The sequence below is a fragment of the Barbus barbus genome (genome assembly GCF_936440315.1).
Source record: "Barbus barbus genome assembly, chromosome: 26".
Lineage (NCBI taxonomy): Eukaryota > Metazoa > Chordata > Actinopteri > Cypriniformes > Cyprinidae > Barbus > Barbus barbus.
Genome location: NC_136754.1, coordinates 1,378,273 through 1,406,178, shown reverse-complemented (window position 1 = coordinate 1,406,178; position 27,906 = coordinate 1,378,273). Strand labels below are relative to the sequence as shown.

Below are 27,906 nucleotides of genomic sequence, written 5' to 3'. Positions count from 1 at the left end.
ATACAATCAGACAACATTTAGTTGGACTCATTTTTATTGGAAAGATGGCAAATACTTTATTTTGAATTGATTCTGACAATAGCATAACACAATAAAGCATATTAAATTAATTAGGAAATAATGCTGACTAGAAACATAAAGAAAGATACAATAAAGACATTGAAAAAATATGTAAAACAATTCCTAAAAAAATTGTGGAATTCAAACAATCAATATGTTAAGAGTCAAGTAAATGCAAGAAACAAAATTTACAAGAAAACAAATTTAAATAAAGAAATTCAGAATTTTGAAAATTATGCACATTTGTTATGTAACTTATCATTACTGTAATGTGGAAAAAATAATAATAAATAATTATTAAATGATAGCATGTGCACACGACTCCTTATTTTAATGTTTCATTAGTGCAAGCTACTTCAGATCAAGAAACATTATATTAAGATGCTTATTTTTCATTGCTTTTCAGAAAAACAGCAGATCTCCACAGCTTTGCATTGCTTTACATGGTTCATCCAGGTAAGTGATTCTAGTTCAATTAGATCTTAGAGCTCAGATGCAAGTTTGGACTATGTTTGATTGTAATGGAACGCAGAGGATGTTCATCCAGAATCTTGTAGCTTGTATTGAGCCCTGATAGCCTATTGCACTGTTACCCTCTTAAAGGGACAGTTCACTCGAAAATTAAAATTCAGCCATTGTTCAGTCACCTTTGTGTCATTACAAAACTATATGGCACTAAATTCATACAGGTTGATTAAATGAGGACTGAATTTTCATTTGGGAAAAATATTCCTTTCTCATTTGTCATCAAAAGGAAGACACAAAGTCAAAATTCTTTCAGATCCATACTTAACTGAATAATCACATCATGACACATTTGTCTTCCGCCGCCTGCTTCACCTCCGTCATGGTGGTCTGAGCTTTGGCTTTGATCGAATCAAAGTCCACGTCCATGTTCTGGAGTTTTCCCAGAAAAGAATCGTTCATCTCTTCCTGTTCCTCGTCTTCATCCACCATCTTCGCCAGCTCCTCGGGAATGTCCAGGTCGTCTCCGGCCATCTGGACGGTGGCGTCGTCTTGAGCGCTCTGTTTCCAAACAGTGCAGAGTGAAAAACAGGTATAATAAAGCTGTTTTTAACCCTGTAAAACTTGACATATGAAATAATAGTCTGTTTTGTTTTTAAATGGTACTGTTTAGATAAAACAAAAAGTTTGCAATACACTCTTAAAAATAAAGGTGCTTCACGATGCCATAGATTAAGAACGGTTCCATTAAGATCCTTTAACATCTTTCTGTTTCACAAAAGGTTCTTTGTGGGGAAAGAAGGTTCTTCGGATTCTAAAAAGCTAAGAAAGAGATGGTTCTTTAAAGAACCTTTGACTGAATGCTTCCAAAAATGGTTCTTCTATGGCATCGCTATGAAGAACCTTTTAAGCACCTTTATTTTGAAGAGTGTATGTGTTTTGAATCTATTTTATCCATCAGGCTTTTATGCACTGTAAAAAAAAAAAAAAAAAAAGTTGAGGAAACTTAAAAGTTTAAGGCAACCAGCTTGAGCAGATTTTTGTCAACTTATTGTTGCATACACTTTAAAAACATCTGCTGAAGCTGGTTGCCTTAAACTTTTAAGTTTCCTCAACTTTTTTTTTTGTACAGTGTGGCTCATTTAGTCTGAAATAGTAAGAATATGGAGGAAAAACGAGCAAAAATATGCAATTTGGTGCAGATGCTGATATTCATATGGACAAAAAGTGATGCAATTCTGATCCCTGTAATGTAAATCAATGAGATCTTTATAACAGTACAGCAGATACTTACATAAATTAATATAAATATCAGCCATCACTCTATATCTCCAACAATATGACTGAGTAAGATGACAGATAATGCAATGCAATCCAACGATGACTGAGAGATGAACAAATAAGTGCTCCTCAAAAGCCTGATGATCAGATTTGAGACTCGCAATTAAACATGATTTTATGGATGATCAAGTAAAGCCGAGCTGCTTCAGTCCAGTATGTGATCATCTGGAAATATTATTCTTATGTTTACTTTATAAAAATCAGTAGATTTGACAGCAGAAAGACACGTGAAGCACCAGGAGGACGCTTGTACAATTACACTGAAAGAGCTTTTATCAATCAGATGACAGAAGGCATGGAGTAGATTGTGTGTGACAGGTTTAACAGCAAAGTTTGATCATGCTGATCATTTAGAGGCCTTAAATTGAGCTTTCCTGTAGGGTCACCTTAGTTTGGATTTCATTAGCGTTTCAAGATTAACAAATGTAACCCCAAAATCAATTCAGTGTTATTTTGTGAGATGAAACTAGGATGTTATATTAGTAATGAAAATATTGGTAAACGCGATAAAGCGGTGGTCTGTTACCTGTGGTATTCTGTATTTGTCCCGCAGATGCACTCGTAGGTTTGCTCGCTCTGCTTTTTTTGTAGCAAACTCCTTGTCCCTGGCGATCCTGTCAGTAGAACGTGCAGCATGTTAATGCACTGTTTATTTAACCTTTTTACAACATTAGTTAATGTTAGGCAACAGCTAACAATGCGAGATAATGTTCTTAACACGTTCAGGATCTTCAGCTTTACCATCACTTTGCTGAGCATCATGTGCATCGTCCGTTCTTTAGAAACAGTATTATGGGGTTTTACTGTACACTCAGGACTTTAAACGTTCTCAGTGATCAGTTTCAGTTCTATTTTTGATATAAACGGAGCTGGAATATAGAGAAAACTGCAGGAATCCCACAAGAAGAAATTGTGTTTTGTTGAAGCAAATCTGAAAAACGTTCAATGTGTGTGTCCTTATATATATATATATATATATACACACATAATAAATATACACAGTACACACACATATATTGTGTAAACAAAAACTTTTATTTTGGATGTGATTAATCACGATTAAGCACTTATTTAAATGTTAAAAACGTAAATGTTAACATGCATTTTTCCATTATTTTCTTGAAAACTAAGCATGTTCCTAAGCAACTACTGAAATTTGAGGGGGAAAATATTAAAATTGTATTTATAGGCTAAATCACAGTAGTATTTGTTATACCAATTTATACAAAAAAACTTTGTATTACAATTATGATAATCTAAAGGCAATCATTTAATAAAAAAATCTTCAAAAGTAAAACATTCCTATATATTATATTAATGACATTTAATATTAATTTAAAAGTCATTTTTACAAGTATGACAATCTAATGGCAGTCATTAAAAAACAAACAAATTTAAAAGTAAAACAACTGCATGTATTGTATTAATAAAACATTATATTGAACAATTCTGAAGTAAAACATCTGTATATATTATATGCATTATTAATGTGAATTAATGTATTTATTATATTAATTATGTTAATATATAAAAGACTGTATTATAGTACTATCATTACAATCTAATGGCAATTATTTAAAATAAAACTTAACATCCATATTTATTATATTAATGAGAATTTATATTGATTAAATAAAATATAATACATTTTTGAGAATGTAAATTATTTAATAAAAACCAACAAAGGTAAATCATCTGTTAATGAAAATGAATCATAATGGCTAAATAATAAAAATATAAATTAGGCTCCATTTTATTTTTATATGATTTTAGTTGTTTTTTTGTGAGACTGAAGTGACATGATTAGCCTAATTTACGTGAGCAGAAATTAAGTGATTATTTACATGCTGTTTAGTGGTTTTACCTGAAACCAATCAATCTGAGCGTCTTCCTAACTAGTCCTCACAATCGTATTACTCTGACCCACTGAGATTAGATATCCTCTACAGGCCGATGCTCACAGAAATAAGCAACACCCCAGTTCTGAGACCGCACTAGCTGACCTGCAGCAGGATGGAGCCTAAGAAGGTTAGAAGGGTTTAGGGCTAAAATATGGAGCAGGTGGCTTTATATCTCGAGTCAAACAGGGACGACGCTGTAATGCTTACCAAGCCAGCTATTAAACAACATACAAATGCAACGTTTGCAATCTCTAAAACTACTATATCATATTACTGTTTATGCTGATTATTTTACTGTTAATTGAAATAATGCTGAAAATAAAAAAAAATATTTCTTTAATAATTATTTTTTTAATTACAAAAGTACTATGAGGTAATAAACTAAAACTAATAAAAAAGCTCAAATTAAAATGAAAACAACGTCTACAGTGCTGTCAAATTAAAATGTCAAAATAAAAGTATGTTGAAATGCTGTATGTGTGTGTATTTATATATACATAATAAATGTGCACAGCACACACACATATTTATTACGTAAACAAAAACTTTTATTTTGGATGTGAATAATCACGATTAATTGTTTGACACTAATAAAAATACAAGAATACATAATTCAAAATATTCATAAAAACTAAATAATACTAAAATAACACTACCAAACTTATATTTATTAATTATTTCATTATAACTTTCATTATTTTATATTAATTAATTTATCATTAATTATGTAGTTTTTTTTTTTTTTAATTATACACTAAATTACTATGGGAAAAAAATAATGGATGTAACAACATGAACTAAAATTACAATGAAATTTACCATAGTTATTTTAATTAATCATTTTATTATAACTATTTCATTATTTTACATTTATTTAGAGTTAATTAATTATTAAATCGTTTTTAATATTATACAAAAAATACTATGGGAAAATAAAAAAATACACATAAAAGCATTACTAAAACTTATTTAAAATTAAAATTAAAAAGTGTCAAAAATACAGGCTTTAATATTCATTTAATTTACAAATATAAATAATACTTAAATAAACGGCCACAAGCAGAAGCTGTGTATCTGTGCTGATTTCTGATGTAACTATTGTTGTGGTTGGATCACATTAAAGGCTGCAGCCTTTGACCCGGTAAGGACTCTCGAGACCCAGTTCTGGACTTAATGCTATTGGGCGTTATATAAAGAGATGAGGTGTAATGCAAAGCAACATTACGGTAGTGAGTGTGTAGGCTTTTTTCCGAGACGTCACAGTAACGAGCTTTCTCATTTCACTCCTGATCTTCAGATGTCCGGCTGAAGAGTTCAGTGTCTTTATTTCCCATCATTACATGAATGCACACTAGACTGATGTTTATATTTGAAATCATGACAAACAGTCATTGTAATGTACTGTCAGGCGTCTCTGACACCAGCTGACCTCAGATCAGCAGTGATGGCTGTGATGGACTGATCCTACTATTGGCCGGCAGCAGGCCACAGGAAACGGGAATTAGGATAAGACAATAATTACAGGCTAAGACGATTTCATTATGTTTATAAACATCACTGTGCACTGCGTGGTATTCAAACCTATATTATATTAATGTTATTAAATATAAAGGCAAATAAAAGCCAATATAACTGTCATTAATAGTGCAGTTGTGCTGTAACTTGTTTATTTTTTATTTTTTTTACTTTGGATGTCTTAGAAGTCTACTGTATAATATGTGACCCTGGAGCACAAAAGCAGTCTGAAGTCGCTGGGGTATATTTGTAGCAATAGCCAAAAATACATTATATGGGTCAAAATGATCCATTTTTCTTTTATGCCAAAAATCATTAGGATATTAAGTAAAGATCTTGTTCCATGAAGATATTTTGTAAATGTCGTGCTGTAAATATATCAAAACTTAATTTTTGATTAGTAATATGCATTGCTAAGAACTTCATTTGAACAACTTTAAAGGTGATTTTCTCAGTATTTAGATTTTTTTGCTCCCTCAGATTCTAGATTTTCTAATAGTTGTCTCTCAGCCAAATATTGTCCGATCCTAACAAACCATACATCAATGAAAAGCTCCTCAATTTAAATAATAATACAAAAATTAAAAAAACTTATGACTGGTTTTCTGGTCCAGGGTCACATATATAGTACCAAAATTATTATTATTAATTATATTTACAATAAGATTATTATATTAATATTTGTTCATTTTATTTATTATTTTCAATTTATAAAATCATATATCAAATGATATTATTTAGCAATTATAAAATTGTTTTCATTAATTGAAATGAAGCTGAAATGAAACTAAATATAAATATTAGTTAAAAAAATATTTAAAATTATAACATTAACTAAAAATTACACAATTATAAAAAAATTCATGAAATATAAAGATTAGATGAAAAATTATTATTATTAATTATTCTTACAATTATACATTATTGTTAACTAAAAAATTAAGCTAATAACAAATTGTTTTGTTAAAAGCTGAAATAAAATATAGATATTAGATGAAAAAAAAAATATTAAAAAAAGTCACTCATTAATATCTGGCAGACATTAATCTCACTGTGTTTGTCACTTCACAAATGTGTCAGGTGGTCACATGACATTCACTTTCTGCCCTCTCATTGGTCATCTCTCCATAACTACTCATTTGCATTAAGTTGCATGCATTTATTCAATTTAAGTGTTCAATGAAACAGAATTTGCCAGTATTAATACTTCTTGAAAGCAACTATTAAGCAAAATCAGCTTAATATTCAAAAATGTGTAAAATCCAATGAGATTCACTGAAAGTGACCAAAATAGATACCAAGCTATGACAAAATGTCTTCGCTTGCTGCTTATACTGATCAGAACATTTTGTGGTTTATGTTGCTATATTAGCTGATTTCCACGTGCTTTTTAAACCTTTGTTATGGCAGATATGTAATTACTTTACTGAATGTGTTGCTTTTTAACCAGTTTAATCTGTCACAATATTGCCTTTTTTCATGCATCAACAAAAGCCATCTTTACACTGCATTTATGCTTATGTACACAGACTGTTTAATGCTGCTCATGTCTATATATTTACACAAAAATTGCATAATTATATAGCCTAATTAAAAAAAATAAAAAAAATCAGGAACTCATTAGAAGCTGCAATATCATGATAAAATTATTAATTATTACTCTTTTTTTTTTTTTTTGCTAAGAACTGTTTATGAACTTGTTTATTGCGTTTTAAGGATTAGAAAATCAAGACTTCATGTTGGTTATTTCAGTAGCATGAAAAATTTGAGAATGCTGATTCTGTTCTCAGTCAGCGAGGGCTAAGGATGAACAATTCCAGTTCAATTTCAGTTTGACTCACTTCTCCTCGATGAGTTGTTTCTGATACTCCTCAAACTCTTCTCTGCTCATTCCTTTAGACGCCGCCGTCTCCTTTTCATCCGTGTTCTCCTCTCCTTCGTTGCTTCCTCCTGTCATGTTCTTCAGTTTGTCCCCCAACATGTGCTGCAGGAGGAACGCCATCTCCTCTGATTTTAGGCCTGAAGAAGATATTAACTATCAAATATGCACTAGTTCATGTATTTAACCCACGGCTTTCCAAAAGTACGTTTTCCAGTTCGGAAATGCAAGCTGCTTTAGCTTTTTTGGAGCAACGACAGCAATATGAAGACAATAGAGGTGTGAGTTACAGATTTGGCACCTGAGGAAGATGAGGGTGATGAAAACGGCTCAAGAGCTTAGCTCATTATAAATGCCTCACCTTGGGCCAAGGACGAACGGCTATTGTCTTCATGCATAATTCTGCTGATCAACTAGTTGCAATTCATTTTATTAACAGAAAAGATGCACAATTTTGTCCAAAAGTCTGAGAGAACTAGTGAAAAATGCTTTTTTGCATGCTTTTTTTGTCTAATATAATGCATGTTTTTAATTATACAAATACTATTGAAAAGTTTAAATATGAACATAAAGCTGTTATTGTTAACAAAAATTAAAATGAATACATATTACTGTATATGAAAATAATTAAGTTAATTATTTTTTCATCTAAAGACTTTGTTGTTGATTTCAAGAAGGGTGAAATATAAATATTAGGTGAAATTAATTATTTTTACAATTATAAAATAGTTAATTCAAAAACTATTAACAAATTAACTATTATGTTTTGTTAACTGATAAAAGACAAAGTTACAAATTAAAAATAAATAGAATAAAATGATTGTTTAGATTATAAATATTAGATTATATTATTCAAAATATTAATATAATAATATTAATATAAACTATAAAAGTTTCTCAAAGATACTAAATAACCCTGTTTATATTTACATGTATAATATATAGCTATTTTATAAAATTACCACAGAAAATTAAGTAGATAATGCAGTTTTAATCTTTTTATTATTATTAACTTTTTACTTGTTATTATGGCACTGCATTGATCATTTATATTTTTTTACCTTTTTAGAAATCACATTCTGAAGTGTAATTAGGTGTATTAATGTAATCTTTTACTTTGATTAGAGGAAAGTAAACTTTGGCTGTTCTCTATATGAAATGTGCCCACACATATAAAGTTGAAACACTGAATGCTTTTATTTTCTCTTTAATCAGATCAAGATCTTCTGCTCTGCTGCCTGCTGACAGGAGCCTCATGGAGGTTTATTTAAACTTCAGAGCCATCTTGTGGTGAGTATAGTGAAGTACAGCTCTGAATTTATAAGTGAAGTGACATACGGCCAAGTATGGTGACCCATACTCGGAATTCGTGCTCTGCATTTAACCCATCCAACGTGCACACACACACAGCAGTGAACACACACACACACACACACACACACACACAGCAGTGAACACACACACACCGTGAACAGCCATTTATGCTGCGGCGCCCGGGGAGCAGTTGGGGGTTCGGTGCCTTGCTCAAGGGCACCTCAGTCGTGGTATTGAGGGTGGAGAGAGCGCTGGACATTCCCTCCCCGCACCTACAATCCCTGCCGGCCCAAGACTCGAACCCGCAACCTTTGGATTACGAGTCCGACTCTCTAACCATTAGGCCACGACTTCCCCCAAATTTGACATTTCAAAAGATGAAAATCATATTCATGGCTATGAAGAAAAAAACAGCACGGATGTAGCATAATTTGTTATTAAATGAATTTAGCATTTGGCATTGTTCATTGTAGCGGTTCTTCTGGTACAAATGTATTTAGTGTGCAATCAAATGTATCTAATATTAAAAATAAATCATTTTGATATTTTATAACACTTCATGTAGTTTGTGAACTACTGTATGAGAGGATGAAACACAGAAGGAAAGCCCTCGGTGCTGAATTCCACATGGCTGGCCGTCCTGAATGATTGAGTGGGCTTTAATGGACGCTCTGATGTTGCGGGTCAGTGTTTGTCCCGACAGAAAACCCCCAGGCTCCGTCTCAAACACACAGCATCTCTCTAGATTCACTCTTGTCCATTATAAAGTCATCTCTGTGATTGACAAAACCATTTGAGGGCAAATTTAAAAAGAGTTTATGATGTTTATGGCTGTATACATTCAACAGACTGAATCTGAGTCAGTAAAGAAAGAGTGCTAGAAATACTGGGTGGATGCTTTTCATGTTTTTATTTTTTTCCAAATGGCCTTGCAAAGCCAAATCCCAGACCAGTGCATTATTCAGCAATAATAATAATGTTTTTATTATTATTATTATTATAAGTATGGTAATAATTATTTTTTAAACAATTATTACTATTATGATTATTTACCACAGTTATATTTTAATTAAATAATAATTATTATTATTGCTGTTGTTGTTGTTGATGTTATTTATATAATAATTATATTACAATGAAAATAATAATAATTATTATTATATAATTAATAATAATAATAATAATAATTTATAATTAAAATATAACTGTGGTAGATAATCATAATTTTTTAATAATTATTACTGTACTAATAATAATAATAAGAAGAACATTTTATTTTTATAATTGTGTAATTATAATATTATAACTGATATTTATAAAAAAATAATGAATGTTATTTTTAATAATTTTCATTATAATATGATATTAGTAATAGCAATAAAAAAATTTTTACATTTTCTATAAATAAAATTATTTTAATTATAATATTAACTATATCAATACTTTTTACAATATAATTATTATATTGATAAGAAACAACAGCAACATCTATTTTTAATTAGTATTTGTATTATAATACAATGCTTAATAATGAAAACAACAAAATAATAATAATTATTACTATTTTAATTGTTATATTATTGTAATTGTAATAGTATAACTGATGTGAAATATTATTATTATTAATCATATTTTTAATGATTGTAATTAGTATATTATATTTTTAATAAGTGTAATAATTAATAGTATATCAACAACAACAATAATAATAATCATTATTGCATTTTCCTGATTTTAATTTATGAATAACTTGAATATTAAATATGAATATTACATTTACCAATAAAATAATTTATCAACTGTTATGTAAAGAAACAATATGCGACTAATTTCCTGGCCTATATGGACTGCAAATGTGATATTTGATGTAGTGAGCATGTTCATGCACCAGCACAAACCCTGAGTACTAAACAGATGACATCATCACACAGAGCCTCAGCCAATCAGAGTGCAGCAGGAAACTCAGCTCGGCCAATCACAAGAGACCGAGGGATGGCCTTCTGTTTACAGACGCGGCCCAGAGCACCGAGCAGCTGCGAGAGAGAAAGAGAGAGAGAGGAGCGTACAGAGGAGAGATTGTGCCGGGATGGAGAGACAGGGATGCAGTTGCTAGGGAACAGTGAGGAGACGTCCATCTTTTGCAGGTTGTTCCAGATACAGCAAGATTGGGAAAGGTTTGTCCTTCGTAAAGGAGGGAAATAAATGCACCATATAAAAGAGAGAAGGACGGAGCGCCAGGTGATGTGATGTGATCTGCAGCGGGATGGCATGAATTATCAAACACATCTGATCACTGTGTGTTGTTGTTTCTGGATGATGATGATGATGGTGATCCACCCGCCCCAGACGCCCCTCTTTGTCTGAGGATCCACAGACGGGACCGACTTCACCCGACAGACTGACAGAGAGTCAGATCTGATGGATTCAGTGGAGAGCTGAGAAATCAACAGGCCTGAAGGTGAAACACACACACACACACACACAGAGAGAGAGAGATCAACGCCTGCCGAGAGAAACTCCTTCTGTTGTGAGTGTTTGACCACATGAGCCATGAAATGCTGTTTGCAACCCGCTTTAATTCCACAGAGTGACGTATTTCTGAGTAAACAGGATAAATCTTGATTTTTCCGTGTGGAACTGATTGGATGCTGAAGGGAGGTTGTATGTGACAGGTGGGTGGATGGAGGGTTAAGCAGGTGATAACAGATGAAAATTCAAGTATTTCAGATCTGCAGCAGGTTAATACAATTTGATAAAAGATCACTAATATATATGTATGTTTATGTATATCCTTTGATGCACCGGTGTTATTTTTTTATTACTGAGATACTTTGAGGTTTCTTTTTTTCTCTTCATTTCATTTCAGTTTAGCTGTGTGTCTTTGTAATTTTATTTATTTGTTTGTTTGTTTTTAATGTGTCTATAGTTGTCATTATTTCTTAAGTTTATGTTTATATTTAGTCATTTAGCAGCCTAACGCAGTACACGTTTGTTTTTTAGTACATCCGTTTCAACTCAATGAAAATGGTTTGAAAAAAGTTTGAAGTGAGTTTCATTTTTATATATATCTTTTGAATTAGTTTTTAGTTTTGTATTTTCCATTTTCTTTTAATTTTAGTTCAAGTTTTAGTTAAGTTTTGTTGTGTCTTTGTAATTTTTATTTATTTGTTTGTTTGTTTTTAATATGTCTATATAGTTGTTATTAATTCTTAAGTTTTAGTTATTTTAGTACATCCAAGTTGTAGTAATTTAGTTGTTTTTGTAATTGTCTATATGGTTTTTATCAATTTTAGTTATTTTAGTAAATCAATTTAAACTAAATGAAAATAGGAAATGTTGCTTTTGGCATCTGCTTTTTTAATTTTAGTGTTTTAGTCATTTTGTTGTGTGTTTTTGTTATTTTAATGATTTATTTTTTTATTTTTTTATGTCTGTGGTATATAATTTTTATTATATTTTATTTTTGTGTTTGAATTATTTTAGTATTTTTTTAAGTATTTAAGATGAATGAAAATAAGACCAGGAACGTGTATTAAAGTAGATTAATTTTGAAGTCATGTTGACTTATGATGGGGAGTGATTTGATGTTCAGGAAGAGTGATGCAACAATAAACACAGCATCTCTATTACTCAAAGCTAAATATCTAAATATGAAGCACTGGCATGTAACTCATGCCACATTCATTCCTCGAATCATGTGACTAGCTGAGGAGAGTGATGTGCATCATTAGCTCATTCAGAGAAATCATTTCGAGAATAATATGTATTTTGTCTATGTGCTGATCTTGTGTGATTGTGTTGATCAGTGTGATCGGGAGCAGAGGATGGGAACCACTGAAGCCACTCTACGCATGGAGAACATGGAGGTGAAAGATGAGTGGCAAGATGACGATTTCCCTCGGTAAGACCTGACTGACCTTCAACTGATAGAGATTAGTGTTCAGAATAACATACTACCATACTATTTCTGCAGTAGGCATAGTATGTGAATCTAATATATGCACAGAATATGACCTGGCTACAACATTTGCCAAATGTGCAGTATGAGGTGCATGAGATACTGTATCCCACAATGCATTGTGCTCGATTTAAAATGCAACTTAGTGAGGCTGAAACTGTAGTTTTTGACATAAGATCTAAATTTAATATTGAGATCTGACTTTTGACTGTTTGCTACTGTAATGCTGAAACATGTTGAAAACAGTACTGCTTCATATTTTTGTGTAAATTGGGTCAGTAATTTTGTTTTTTACAGAAATGAATACTTTTACTCAGCAGGGATGCATTCAATTGATCAAAAGTGACAGTGAAGACATGTATAATGTTACAAAAGATTTCTGTTTCAAATAAATGCTGTTCTTTTGAACTTTCTATTCATGTATGAATCCTGAAAAATAAACAAAATGTATTAGTTTCCACAAAAATATCGGGCAGCACAGCTGTTTTCAACATTGATAATAATCAGAAATGTTTCTTGAGCAGCAAATCAGTATATTAGAATAATTTCTGAAGATCATGTGACACTGAAGACTGGAGTAATGATGCTGAAAATACAGCTTTGATCACAGAAATAAATTACATTGTAAATGCATATTTACAGAGAAAACAGCTATTTTAAATTGTAATAATATTTCACATTTTAACTATTTTTACTGTATTTTTAATCACATAAATGCAGCCTTGGTGAGCAGAAGAGACTCTTTCAAAACGCAATTTAATTTCTCCAAACTTTTGACTGGTAGTGTACACAATCAGTACTGCTATTGGTCTGTATATAGATACTATTTAATTATAAGGATTGATTTTTACTTGCTAATAAGCAGATTTGTACCTCAGCTAAATGACACCATGTAAACATATGCTCATGTACAGCACCCATGGGGCTTGTTATTTTCACCCACAGCGCGCAGATGTCTTTGATTTCTGATCGATAATGTCAGATCAGTATTAGAGCTCAGAGCGAGTAGAGCTGAGGATGTGTTATCTAGCTGCATATGAAGGAGAAATGAAGGTGAATCGTGGCATAAACAGTTCAGAAGCAGCATATGGGTCAACATACTTGAAGACATAAAGAGCACAGCCTTACATCATAATGCATTACCATTTATGGGCAAATATGAGGTCATCAGTGTTGCCATGACAATGAGGCTAGTAAGAGACACAGAGTGCTGAATAATTGATTCTGCACTATAGTGCACATTATCTCACAAACCCTTGCCGAACAAAATCTTGCTGAACTTGGGTTTTAATTATCATGTACTGTTTGGAACTTTCTGTCTGATGAACCTGATTATGTTCTAGTTGTTAAAGATAATTTAACATTAAAAGCTTTTACTCACAATTTCTGATGAAATAATCCTAAATCACCATGGCACAGTGATTATATCCTAAGGTAATGTCATAAATAATACTTTGAAATTGTTTAATTAATTATTATTATTTTTGTTTATTAATTTTTAATTAATATTATTTCAATATGCTTAATGTAGTAACTGGTTTTATTAATATATTTATTAATAATATTAATAAAAAAAATATATAAATATATAAAATATTATATAAAATATAAATATTAAAATAATGATTCACATGGTAACTGTTTTTGTGCAATTACAGTATATATATATATATATGTGTGTGTGTGTGTGTGTGTATATATATATATATATATATATATATAATACATATTATTTTATTTTTATATTATTTAATACTATCAATTATGCTTGTGTGTGTGTGTTTCATGTGGTAATTATTTTCTGCAATATAATATTTAAATAATATTGAATATATTTATTTATAATATTAATAAATAATACTCTTTAATTAAACGTTTCATGTGGTAACTCTTTTTGTGCAATATAATATATAATAATTTAATTCATTTTAATAACATTAAATTATAAAAAGTTACTTTTTAAGACTCTTAAAAATGTATCCTTAAATTAACAATTGCATGCTTTTATTGTAGCTTTCAGTGTACTGATAGATTACCATATTAATATACCATAGCCTATATAAAAGGTATTTGAAACAATATCATACTACAATGATGCATCTGCAAAAAAAAATTTCCTTTTATAACCTTTTTAGTGTCAAACACTAAAACCACTTCATGATAATGGTTTACACAGATAAGCATCCTATCGCTGAACTGTCTGAACTGAGTTCTGTAACCCTCATTATTGCACTGCGCTCTCTTATTAACCAGAGCGTCCCCTGACAGCGCACAGACTGCTGGGTAATTACTGACTGTAGCCAGCATGAGATACACAAACACTGCTGATCGTAATGCCAGAGAATGACGGGTTAATTGTGTCCTTCGCTCCTGCTGAAACATGTTGTTTAGAAGCCGTTATTGTTCACGGCTCGACACAGGCATCATTTATGTGTGTGCTTTACCACTGTGTGAGCCCAAACAGACTTTAAATACTCATCGTGTTGATTTGATGTAGGGTAGTTTGTTAACTGTCCCTGTTCTGTGGTAAAACAGATATATTTATCACAGAGACTGGAGGATGCATGACTCTTCACTTGACTAGTAAGCACTGACTTAACCCCCCCCCCCCCCCCCCAAACACCCTAGCAACCACCAGTAATAACCTAGCAACACTAGCAATAAAACAATATATTAAATATCTCAACAGTTAAGACCAGTTATTACTGTGGTTCAGTATATGAAAGTGTGGTGTGCTGAGTCATTATTGTGAATTGAAGAAGAGGCTCTATAATGACAGAGAAAGTGTGTTGTGTGTATTTTGCTGAGTTGTGGTCGTCTGGATCATTTCTGTTGTGTTGATTTCCAGGCCTCTTCCTGAAGACGGTGATTTAGACGGACTCACTGACAACACTGGTAAGTTCATCTAAGTCTGTATTTTATTAGTTAAAGAAGAAACAGTTCAAGTTGAAAGTTGCACTGCAGTGTTGAAAATATTTACAAAAAAGTTTATATTTAATTATTAAATAATTATAATTATATGTATTTTCTATTTATAAAAGTAATTATCAGTGAAGAAAAAAAATATATATATACAGGTGCATCTCAATAAATTAGAATGTTGTGAAAAAGTTCATTTTTTCTTGCAAGTTATTTCAAAAAGTGAAACTTAAACCTATTTTAGATTCATTGCATGTAAAGTAAAAAATTTCAAAAGTTTTTTTGTTTTAATTTTGATGATTAGACCTTACAGCTCATGCAAGTCAAAAATCAGTATCTCAAAATATTAGAATATTTACATTTGAGTTTCAGTTAATGACCATCTCTACTGTATAAATTCCGGGTATCTCTTGAAACCACAATAATGGAGAAGACTGCTGACTTGGTAATGATCCAGAAGACGAACATTGACGCCCTCCACAAAGAGGGTAATCACAGAGGGTCATTACTGAAAGCTGTGGCTGTTTACAGAGTGCTGTATCAAAGCATATTAAATGCAAAGTTGACTGGAAGGAAGAATTTGGGTAGGAAAAGGTGCACAAACAACAGGGATGACCGCAAGCTTGAGAATACTGTCAAGCAAAGCTGATTCAAACACTTGGGAGAGAATCCATGTTGCTTGAAGTCCAGTGTGAAGTTTCTACAGTCAGTGATGATTTGGGCTGCCATGTCATCTGCTGGTGTTGGTCCGCTGTGTTTTCTGAAGTCCACAGTCAACGCAGCCATCTACCAGGAAATTTTAGAGCACTTCATGCTTCCTTCTGCTGACAAGCTTTATGGAGATGCTGATTTCATTTTCCAGCAGGACTTGGCACCTGCCCACACTGCCAAAGGTACCAAAAGCTGGTTCAATGACCATGGTGTTACTGTGCTTGATTGGCCAGCAAACTCTCCTGACCTGAACCCCATGGAGAATCTACGGGGTATTGTCAAGAGGAAGATGAGAGACACCAGACCCAACAATGCAGATGACCTGAAGGCCGCTATCAAAGCAACCTGGGCTTCCATACCACCTCAGCAGTGCCACAAACTGATCACCTCAGTCTTATGAAGTATTCTAATTTGTTGATATGTGAATTGGTGGGTTTTTGTTAAATGTGAGCCTAAATCATCACAATTAAAAGAACCAAAGACTTCAGACTACTTCAGTCTGTGTGCATTGAATTTATTTAATACATGAGTTTCACAATTTGAGTTGAATTACTGAAATAAATGAACTTTTCCATGACATTATAATTTCCACTCTATTATTAATAAAAATAATAAAAATTAAATAGACATTTAAAAAAAAGAAAACAAATTTAAAACACTGACAAAAACAAAATTACTAAAAGTACAAAATATTTAAAATGCTTCTTTTATATTTATTAAAATAATTATTTTATATTTTTAAATATAAATTTTAGTTAATAAATAAACATTAACTGAAATAAAATAAAATATTTAAAAACTTAAACTTATTTTATTTCAATTAGTTGCCAAAGCAACGTTTTTTTCAAAATAAATTTCATAGTCATAACAACATTTTCATTTAATTGAAATATCACTCTGAAAAAAAATGAAATACAAATAATAAAAACTAAATAGACATTTAAAACAGGAAAACAAAGTAATAAAAATAACAAACAATGACAAAATCATTAAGACTTTAACACTTTAAAAACAGTATAAAATAGTATATGAATTATATAAAGAAATTCACTTGAAGAGTGGCTGAAGAGTGTTTGAAGGAATTTTGTCAAGTTGATATTGAAGTTGTCAGAAAGTGTGTGAGTTTCTTTTAGACGACTGACAGCTTCTTTTTATAAATGTGTTTCATTTTCTCAGCTTCTTTTATAAGCGTGTGTGATTTGTTTTCTGTCAGCTCATCGTGCCGCTCTGACGGCGGATCACACGGAATCGGTCCGACAGAAGCGCCGCACGCTGATCGCTCCAGGTATCAACCTGTCGCTGGATAAAAGCGAGGGTTCGCTGCTTTCTGACGACTTCCTGGAAACACCAGACGACCTGGACATAAACGTGGACGACATCGACACACCGGACGACGACTCGCTCGGCTCCCTCAACAACGGCAACGAGCTGGAATGGGAAGGTCAGTCGGAGGTCAAAGGTCGTAAGGTTTTGACTGGAAAACAGGATGCATTACAGATGCAAAAGCAGACTGTGTTGTTTTTCAGACGACACTCCGGTGGCCAGTGCGAAGGGTCCGGGCGGCGAGGAGGGCAACGGTGCGGGTCGTCTCTGGAGGACGGTGATCATCGGCGATCAGGAGCACAGGATAGACATGCAGGTCATCAGGCCGTACCTGCGCGTCGTCACGCATGGAGGTCAGTCCACGATATCAATTAACATTTGATATGACACAGAACTTTCTATTTTATATATTTGATATATTAGTGCTGTCAAATGATTAATCGCATCCAAAATAAAAGTTTTTGTGTACATAATATATGTGTGTACGCTGTGTATATTTATTATGTACATATAATACAAGCACATGCATGTATATATTTAAGAAAAAATATGTTATGCTTATCTATTAAATATATTTAAATATAATATAAAATACAAGAATATAAATATATAAGCATGTAAATATTTTTAAATGTGTGTGTATTTATATACACATAATAAATATACACAGTACACATACATATATTATGTAAACAAAAACTTTTATTTTGGATGCGATTAATCCCGATTAATCATTTGACAGCATTAATATATATATATTTTTTTTTTCTCCACAAACACTCTCCATTCATCGTTATTTTCTCCTCAGCACTTTCATTCACCTGAACAGAAACAATTAAATTATGTAATTATATTTTTTTAAATAATTAGTAAAATGAATGTTAACAAAATAAAATAACTTTTGACATCCATAGAATTTTGTATTTAATTAATTTATAAATATTTCTTCTACATACACTTCTGTTCATCAACTTATTGATTATTGATGCTGTTTACTAGGTTAAAGGATTTGAACGTGTGTTACGTATTTCCATATCATTAAGATACTATTATAGTTTTATTAATATTTTGAATTAGCTTTTGCTTTTATATTTTCTGTTTTCATTTTATTTCATTTAAAGTTGAAATGACACAGATATGTATATATATATATATATATGTATGTTATATTATGTTATATATAATAATGTACATACGGCAGTAATAGGTATTTTGGTCGACTATCTACTGTATATAATAATGCCATATATTAATGCCAATTAATAAACTAAATAAAATAAAATAACTTTTTTTCACCCATATAATTTGTATGTATTTTATCAATTTATTATAGATTATTGATGCTGTTTCCTAGGTTAAGGGATTTAAACCTGTGTTATTTTCATATCATTACAATACATTTTTTTTTTAAATGTCAATATAGTTTTATAATTTTTTATTTCAGTTTGAGTTATTTTGGTTTTAGCTAAGCTAAATGAAAAAGAGAATTTTTGCCTTGGAAATGTATTGAAATATAAGAAGTGTAAGGTTTTTTTTTATATATATTTTATTTCGTTTCAGATAAAGTTGATTTTATTGCATTTATTTTATAAATGGTTTTAGCTTTTATTTAACTCTAATTTGAACAAACCCCTTAACATGAAACTTTGCTGTGTAACCCATCACTTTACATACAAAAATATAATATCATCACAACAAGGTCTTTTAAATTTATAACTTAACGTATTAATTGTAACGGATGGAAAATAGATATGAAACCTGAATGACAAATGTTTCTTATTTGTTTCTTATGTGGACTCAAGAGGAAATCCAGCTCATTGCGTTCCCAGGCTGTTTTACACAAACAGAGGGATCAGTGAATATGGAAAGCACTAACCTCGACTCTAAACACTCTCGTGTTCCTGTTTCTGTTCACAGGTTATTACGGTGAAGGACTGAACGCCATCATTGTGTTTGCTGCCTGCTATCTGCCCGACAGCGGCTGCGCAGACTACAATTACATCATGGAGAACCTCTTCCTGTAAGACACAAATACACACATTTTTAAGATTTAGATTTAGTTATCTTAATACATTAAGTTAAACTAAATTAAAATGAGAAATGTTGCCGTGGCATGTAGTTCAAATAAAAGTTTTTTTGTATTTTATTTTAGTTAGTTTATTTTCTTTTGTTTAGTAATTTAAAGTTTTAAATTTTAGCTTCAGTTTTAATTTTAGATAATTATAATAACCCTGTTATACATACACTACCATTCAAAAGATGCATTAAATTGATCAAAAGTGACGGTAAACATATTTGAAATGTTATAAAAGATTTCTATTTAAAAAATAAACGCTGTTCTTTTGAACTTTATATCCACAGAAATATCGGGCAGCACAACTGTTTTCAACATTGATAACAATCAGAAATGTTTGTTGAGCAGTAAATCAGTATATTATTATGATTTCTGAAGATCATGTGACACTGAAGACTGGAGTAATGATGCTGAAAATACAGCTTTGATCACAGAAATAAATTACATTTTACTATATATTCAAATAATAAACAATTATTTTAAATTGTAAATATATTTCACAATATTACTGTTTTTACAGTCAAATAAATGCAGCCTTGGTTAGCAAAACAAACGAGCTATTTTAAGACAAACGCAGATATTTTACAGGTTTGCACTGTGGATATTTCTTCTATGTCTCTGCAGGTATGTGATCAGTAGTTTGGAGCTGCTGGTAGCTGAGGACTATATGATCATCTATCTGAACGGAGCCACGCCGCGCAGGAGGATGCCCGGCCTCAGCTGGCTCAAGAGATGCTACCAGATGATCGAACGACGGTACAACTCAGCTGATAATTTAATAACACAGATAAGAACCCATGTGTGACCCTGGAGCACAAAAGCAGTCATCAGTAGCACAGCTATATTTGTAGCAATAACCAACAATACATTGTGGGTCAAAATTATCCATTTTTCTTTTTTGCCAAAAATCATAGGATATTAAGTAAAGATCATGTTCCATGAAGATATTTTGTAAATTTCCTACTGTAAATATATCAAAACTTAATTTCTGATTAGTAATATGCATTGCTAAGAACTTCATTTGAACAACTTTAAAGGTGATTTTCTCAATATTTAGATTCTTTTGCGCCCTCAGATTCCAGATTTTCAAATAGTTGTATCTCAGACAAATATTGTCTTATCCCAACAAACCATGCATCAATGGAAAGATTATTTATTCAGCTTTCAGATTTAAAAAAAAATTGACCCTTATGACTGGTTTTGTGGTTCAGGGTCACATATTATGAAACAAAATCCTTTGTGTTTATACTTTGTGAGATGGGACACTGATGCTAGTTAGGAGGACCAATTTTGGTGTGGGATTTCACATGAATTTTATTCCATTAACATCCAGGTTAAGAAAGAATCTCAAATGTCTGATCATCGCGCATCCCTCCTGGTTCATCCGGACAGTTCTGGCCATCTCACGGCCCTTCATCAGGTCAGGAAACACTGAACATCACAAACACCCTCAAGAGTTTGTAGAATGTGTTTTAATGCACTTTAATATTCCTCTGCAGTGTGAAATTCATGGATAAGATCCGGTACGTCCAGAATCTGGAGGAACTGGCTCAGATCGTTCCCATGGAGCATGTGCAGATTCCCGAGTGTGTGCTGCAGTAAGTGCCCTTCACCAGCAGCAGGAGACACACTGATGTCTTATGAGAGGACTTAGTTTGTAAATGCAAACTGAAACACACCAGGGCAGGATTGAGTTCGGTTAAAGCTGTATGCACACATGAACATTTCACATTTATATGGGATCACTATGTTGCATATTTAACCCTGTAAAGCCTGACATATGAAGCAATAGTCCGAAAAAATCACTTTTTTAAATGGAAAAATGTATTGAAACTTTAGACAGAATATAAATTATGTTTGTTGAGTAGGCAATCATTTTTGATACATCAGGCTTTTATGCCTCATATAGTGAGAATATGAAGCTCTGACTCAAACTGAGGAAAAATATGCAATTTGGTGCAGATGCTGATATTTATATGGAAGTGATGAAATTCTGATGCTTGTAATGTAAATCAATGAGATCTTTATAACAGTATACACTGACATATACTGATCAGTCATCACTCTATATCGGTGTCTTAGTAAGATGAAATTTACGTGATCCAAACATACAATGAACAAACGTTCCTCAAAAGCCCAATGATGATCATATTTGAGACTCACATTTGAACATGATTTTATGGAGAATCAAGTAAAGTGAATCTGCTTCAGTCTAGTATGTGTTGATCTTGAAATATTAATAGTTATTCTTATGTTTACTTAATTAAAATCAGTAGATTTGACAGCAAACGACACGCAAAGTACGAGCTGAAGGTGGACGTTTATACAATTAGACTAAAAGAGCTTTCACTTGATAAAAAACTATCAATCAGACAACAGGTTTAACTGCAAAGTTAGAAATTAGAAATGTATTTATAGGGTTAAAATATGAATAATATAATACTATAAAACACAGCACGCATACTGCATAATGTAAAAATAGCAGGAGTAGATCCAAACACAGTCGTAGATTTCTCGGTGTTGAAGGCGTGAGGTTTTAGAAATGCACAGTGTTTGTAATGCGTGACGGTGCAATAACAGAGTTTGTGTTCTCCTCTTTCTGCAGATGTGACGAGGAGCGAATCAAAGCGCAGAGAGAAAGGTAAAACTGCAGGGGGTTGTGGGATGGCGTTACGTGATCTGAGTACTCTGGCCTTTACATGATTCAAATGTTAAACAGGCAGCAGGAGAGTTGTTCTTTCAGTCCGGCTCATAAAACACACACACACACACACACACACACACACACACACACACACACATAGGCTTATACACAGTTATTGCACTGTCTCAGTTTTGTCAGCCGTTTGTTGTGCACTAATATGTACCTTTGATTATATCCTCACAGACTTGAACAACTGGCCAAGACATCAGCGAGGTGAAACTCTTTACATCCATATATACAGTGTTTGATGTATGTGACATACAGCTTCCCAGGAATTTCTGTCTGGAGGCACAGGCTACATCTCAATTTGCATACTGCATACTAAAAGTATTTATTTCACTGGTCATAGAATAGTATATACAATACACTACTGAAAAAGGTAATACTGAGAAAAAAAATCATGCTTTTATTCATCAAGAATGCATTAAATAGATTTTTTTTAATGATAAAGACATTTATCATAAAAAAAATGATTTTTAATAAATGCTGTTCTTTTGAACTTTCTGTTCATCAAAGAGTCATGAAAAAATATTGTAATATTATTTAATATGATATAATAATATTTAGTATAATTTTGTAATATTTCATTTAATAATTTGAGCAGCCCAGATGTTTTCAATATCAGAAATGTTTCTTGAGCAGTATATTAGAATGATTTCTGAAGGATCATGTGACACTGAAGACTGGAGTAATAATGCTGAAAATTCAGCTGCGCATCACAGATATAAATTACATTTTACTATATATTCACTTAAAACATTATTATTTAACATTTTAATAATATTTGACAATATTACTGTGTTTACTGTATTTTTAAATGCAACCTTGATGAGCAGAAGAGACTTCTTTAAAAAAAAAAAACATTTAATTATTTACATTTTTACTTATGTATTTTTATCTAATTTTTATTTAGTTACTAATTTTCTTTAATTATCTGTATTTATTTATTTGTTTAACTGTATTATTTATTTATTTTAATTATATTTTTATTTATTTACTTATTTATTTGTAGCCTATATAATTAAATTTTTATTTACTTAATCTTGTTTTGTAATTATTTATTTATTTATTTATTATACACTTTTTCTAAACTTTTCCACAGACCCACTAGCAAACCCTGAAACTACTTTTTCTCATTAAATATCCTTAGAAATTTGACCAATTATGGAGGTTAAATGTGTTGATGTGTTGACTTTTCATGTTGATTTTAAACGCAAATGTTCAAATCTGATGTGATTGTTTAATATGCATGACATAAATGTGATTATGTAATGTGCATTCACACTGTTTGTTTTGAATGCATTATTTTGCAGGCCGCCATCCGTGGCCACGGAGGCCTGTCCCTGACGCATCTCATTGGGTAAGAGAGTGAGCTGCTGACTGTAACAGTAGATTGAGCAGTAGGGTGGGTGTAATGACCTCTGGACCTTACGCCATATTTGGGGTCTCTGAATGGCGAGAGGAGCGGCATCTCGTCTGCTCTGTTACATAAAGCACATCTGCTGCTCTCGTCGGCGACCCTGCCGCCCACCACTGCTATTTTTGACCAGACTACTGACCGGCACATGGTCGATATCCTTGCAGAAGCATATCATCCTGCGTGTCTGTCTTACTTCGGTTTGGGGAGTAACTTAAAGGAATAGTTCACCCAAAAATTACAGTTCGGTTATTATTTACTCAAACCTGCATGCTGCTATTTTTTATTTCATTCTCATAGCCATTTCCTTCTCAATGGCTGTCAAGGACAAAGGTAGTCCATAGTCCATATAAAGGTAGTCCATATGACTGATGGGCTTTATTCCAAGTCATCTGAAGTCATATGATAGCTTTGTGCGAGGAACAGACTGAAATTTAAGTCATAAGACATGCGAAAACCAGCAAAGGTGTCATTGACATCCACCTTGACGTGACATGCATTATACTGAGCGTTTGATTTTTGAGAGCTACAGCAAAAAGGAAGTTTTTTCTAATTATAGTACTGTACTGTTATATATAGAAGTCCATTTCTGTCACAGAATAAAAAATAAAAAGATCATCTTTTTTTCCTTCTTCACAATTCTGACTTTTTTTCTCAGAATTCCGTAATTTTGAATTTTGACAATTGTGAGTTTATGTCCTGTACTTAAAATATACATACATTTACTTTTTTTTTGACTGTGTGTGTGTGTGTGTGTGTGTGTGTGTATATATATATATATATATACACATTTTTTTATGAATTTATATTAATTTAATAAGATGTATGTAATATATTTAAATTAATGTTTTGATCATGTTATTTGCTCGGCAATATTATATGTACTATATTAAATGAATAAAATGTTTCTATATTAAATAATAAACATATGAAATAATATAATAACTCTGAAAGGATTATTAACCAAAAAAAAAATGTTAACTAAAATAATAACAATATAAAAAGGAAACATTTCTAGTTTATTTAGTTTAACATACTAAAAGTAAAATAATTTTTTTAAACAACTAATTTATGCATACATACTTTTTTTATGACATTTGGATTTTGTAAGACACCCATTCACACGGGTAGAAAGCAAATCTGTTGATACATGCAAAACACAAAGATCCAAAAAATCTGAAGGAGGGTTAAAATGATAAATATAGTGATTGTGAATTATATTTTTCTCATTTACAGATACACCTCAAGGCAGGGATTCATCTGTGCATGTCATTTTCCAAAGATGTTCCTTTAAAGAACAATCATGTGGACGAATACGATCATCATCGTCATCTCAAAACACAACAATGATGTCTGTGGCACTCTGTCTACAGTGAAGTTTTTCCATACACACTGACCTTTGACCTGGATCACAACCGGACCGCAGCCGAGTAAGTGTGAACAAGAGAGAAAACAAACGCTCAGACTCTTTTCTAACAATTGTTTTGTTTCTGAAGAGGAACATCAGTGCAAATTAAACATATTGTGTGACAGTCATTGTGTTGTACGGATGTAAAACGTGGGATGTTTAATACCAGCAGGATTTTAACTTGACTTGGCCGTTTTCCATGTTCACCTGCCAACCGCTTCCACAATGAGAAACACATTCAGCCTGTTACATAATGCAGCAGTTTACAGGTTTAAAGTCAACTTGAAATCATGTTTGCCTTCATAATCTTTCATAGGACAATTTGCCATGAAAACAACCAAGCACAAAATAATTATTTAGTTATACACTCTAAAAACAAATTATGCTATATAGCACTAAAAGTGGTTCTTTGGCTCGTAATCATAGGGGAACCACTTTTGGTGCTGTATAGCACCAAATCTTGGTGCTTCAGTGGTTCTTCACCGGTTCTTTGGGGTGATTAAGGTGCTATATAGCACCAGTGCCGTACAAAGAACCTATTAAGCCCCTTTAAAGGTTCTTTATGAGCCAAAGAACCACTGTTGTGCTGTTTCGCACCATTTTTGTTGAAGAAATACAGTGCAATATGGCACCTCTTATGGTTCTGCATAGCACCATTTGACAAAGATGCTGTATAGCACCTTTAAAGATATGGTGCTATATAGCACCAAAAGTGATTCCCCTATGATAAAGAGCCAAGAACCATTTTTGGTGCTATAGCACCATTTTTTTTAGAGTGTAGTTTTGGTCTGTTGCTGTAGGTCTTTTAATCTTTTCCAAAATATTGAAACAGTTCAACCAAAAATTAAAACAATTAATTGAAAACTCGCCTGCAGGCCATCCAAGATGTAGATGAGTTTGTTTCTTCATCCGATTTGTAGAAATGTAGCATTGCATCAGTGTCTCAGCAATGGATGCTTTGCAGTGAATGGGTGCCGTCAGAATGAGAGTCCAAACAGCTGATAAAAACATCACAATAATCCACACCACTCCAGTCCATCAGTTAACATCTGGAGAAACAAATCCATTATTAAGGCATTTTTAACTAAAATACACAAGTGCATAAGTAACGCTTCCTCCAGTGAAAAAGTGGTTTGGTCTGAATTGGGAGAGAAATCTGCACAGATCAAGCACTGTTCACAAGCCAAAACAGCTCTAAACAGCTCTATACAAATATGTGGCTGGATTTTGATGTGAGAGACAACAGGTGATGGACTTTTTCACTGGAGGAAGAGTTATTATGGATTATAGACTCATATTTTAGTCAGAAGTAAAGGTTTGAAGTTAAAAACGTCTTGGGGAAAAAAACAAAAAACTAAAATTGTGAATTATTGTGATGTTTTTATCAGCTGTTTGGACTCTCATTCTGACGGCACCCATTCACTGCAGAGCATCCATTGCTGAGACACTGATGCACTGCTACATTTCTCCAAATATGTTCCCATGGAGACACAAACTCATCTTGTATGCCCTGAGGGTGAGGACATTTTCATTTTTGGTTGAACTATATCTTTAATGCTGCACTTCAATGGTGGTTAACATTAATGCAAATGTACAGCAATAATAACAAATCAGGAATTAATTTTAAAAAGAAACCCGACCTTCATGTTGACTTTTAAACTTATCTGATTAAACGTACAGTATGCCACGTGAACAGAGAATGTAAAGGCTGTGTTCTCATAAAGTGAGCTGTACACACTGTGTGACACACAGGCAGCAGGTCATGTTTGCTGCAACTTTACGACTGTAATATATGTCTTTAATAAGTATCAGGGGCTGTGTTCCGAATGGAATACTAGCATACTGCATAGTATGCACTGCATACTTATTTTTTACTTTAAACCGTATTTGAAACAGTATGCAATCATAAACGCTTCTTAATGCTGTTACATGACCTCATGGCACTGCATGTTTTAATCAACTTATCTCAGTTTAATACAGTTTTATCTGAAAATGTCTTAACCTTTGGCAGTTCAATCAAATGAGTCAGCAAGGTCGATCATGGTTATACGACTTACTTTTCATTCATAACTCTAGAAACTGAAGGTCAAGTTGAGTGTGTTGCATAGAGGAATACAGTATTCATACAGTAAATGCAGAAAATTACATGCATACTGTAGAAATAGTGCAGTAGTATGATATTCTTAAAACAGCCCAAGTGTTTGGCACAGTGAGTCGCCTGAATTCACTGCAAGTAATCCATGTACATAGACTCTGTCATGCAGCTCCACGGTACAAACTCAAGTGCTTCCAACTCAAACTTCCCATTATGACATCACATGAGGCGGAGCTTGTTTTACCTCCCTTCATAATGCCTTATGGGTACTCTGATATATCTCAGATACAGTGAGTTCTTATAACAAACATCTCAGTAACACTTTACAGTAAGGTTCTATTTGTTAACTACATCAGTTAATGAACTATTGAACTAATAATAAAATTTATTTATTAATTTTAATGTTAACTTGCAAACCAAACTTGCAAATAAATGTAATAATAGGAAAATCACTAATACTGGACTTGCTAATACAAATACAATTATTTTTTTAATTTTAAATAATTATTTAATTAAATTTAAAATGTAAAAAATTTAACTAAATTAAAAAATATTAACATTTAAATTCCCTTTATTTTGTATGTTCTTAATTTATTTGTTTCTGTATTTTTATTTATTTAAAATAAATCAATTAATTTATTTTTAGATTTATTTAAGGTCCGAAATTTCAACATTTACTAATACATTATTAAAATTGAATTACATAAACTAACAACCGTGGTATTTAACAAATATTAATAAATACTGTAACAAATGAATTGCTCTTTGTTAGTAAATGCATCAACTTTAACTAATGAGGCCTTACTGTAAAGTGTTACATCT

General features: G+C 32.1%; 2 protein-coding genes across 4 annotated transcripts; one reads left to right on the top strand and one right to left on the bottom strand.

Moving 5' to 3' along the window:
• Positions 1-19: 19 nt before the first annotated feature.
• On the bottom strand, positions 20-7,473 carry LOC306846344 (complexin-4-like). Its single transcript, XM_079379662.1, has 3 exons — positions 7,124-7,473; positions 2,393-2,480; positions 20-1,086 (listed from the first exon to the last, which is right to left on the bottom strand). The coding sequence occupies exons 1-3, from the start codon at positions 7,282-7,284 to the stop codon at positions 862-864; spliced, it is 474 nt and encodes a 157-aa protein (XP_079235788.1). The 5' UTR covers positions 7,285-7,473; the 3' UTR covers positions 20-861.
• Positions 983-27,656, top strand: LOC306846341 (caytaxin-like). 3 transcript variants are annotated; one of them, XR_013782057.1, is made up of 17 exons: positions 983-1,117; positions 8,377-8,451; positions 10,407-11,147; positions 11,476-11,520; positions 12,282-12,376; positions 15,282-15,328; positions 17,277-17,504; positions 17,590-17,739; positions 19,304-19,406; positions 20,085-20,216; positions 20,794-20,880; positions 20,960-21,058; positions 22,066-22,101; positions 22,348-22,377; positions 23,478-23,524; positions 24,818-25,011; positions 26,378-27,656. XR_013782057.1 is itself a non-coding variant. In XM_079379656.1 (16 exons), exons 5-15 carry the CDS (start codon positions 12,300-12,302, stop codon positions 23,509-23,511), a joined length of 1,023 nt encoding a protein of 340 aa, XP_079235782.1. In that variant the 5' UTR covers positions 983-1,117; positions 8,377-8,451; positions 10,407-11,147; positions 11,476-11,520; positions 12,282-12,299; the 3' UTR covers positions 23,512-23,524; positions 24,818-27,656. The 3 variants fall into 3 exon arrangements, 2 of the variants coding, with proteins under 2 accessions (XP_079235782.1, XP_079235783.1); XM_079379656.1 differs by having other exon boundaries at positions 24,818-27,656; XM_079379657.1 differs by lacking the exons at positions 983-1,117; positions 8,377-8,451; positions 10,407-11,147; positions 11,476-11,520 and adding an exon at positions 11,162-11,213 and having other exon boundaries at positions 24,818-27,656.
• Positions 27,657-27,906: the final 250 nt, after the last annotated feature.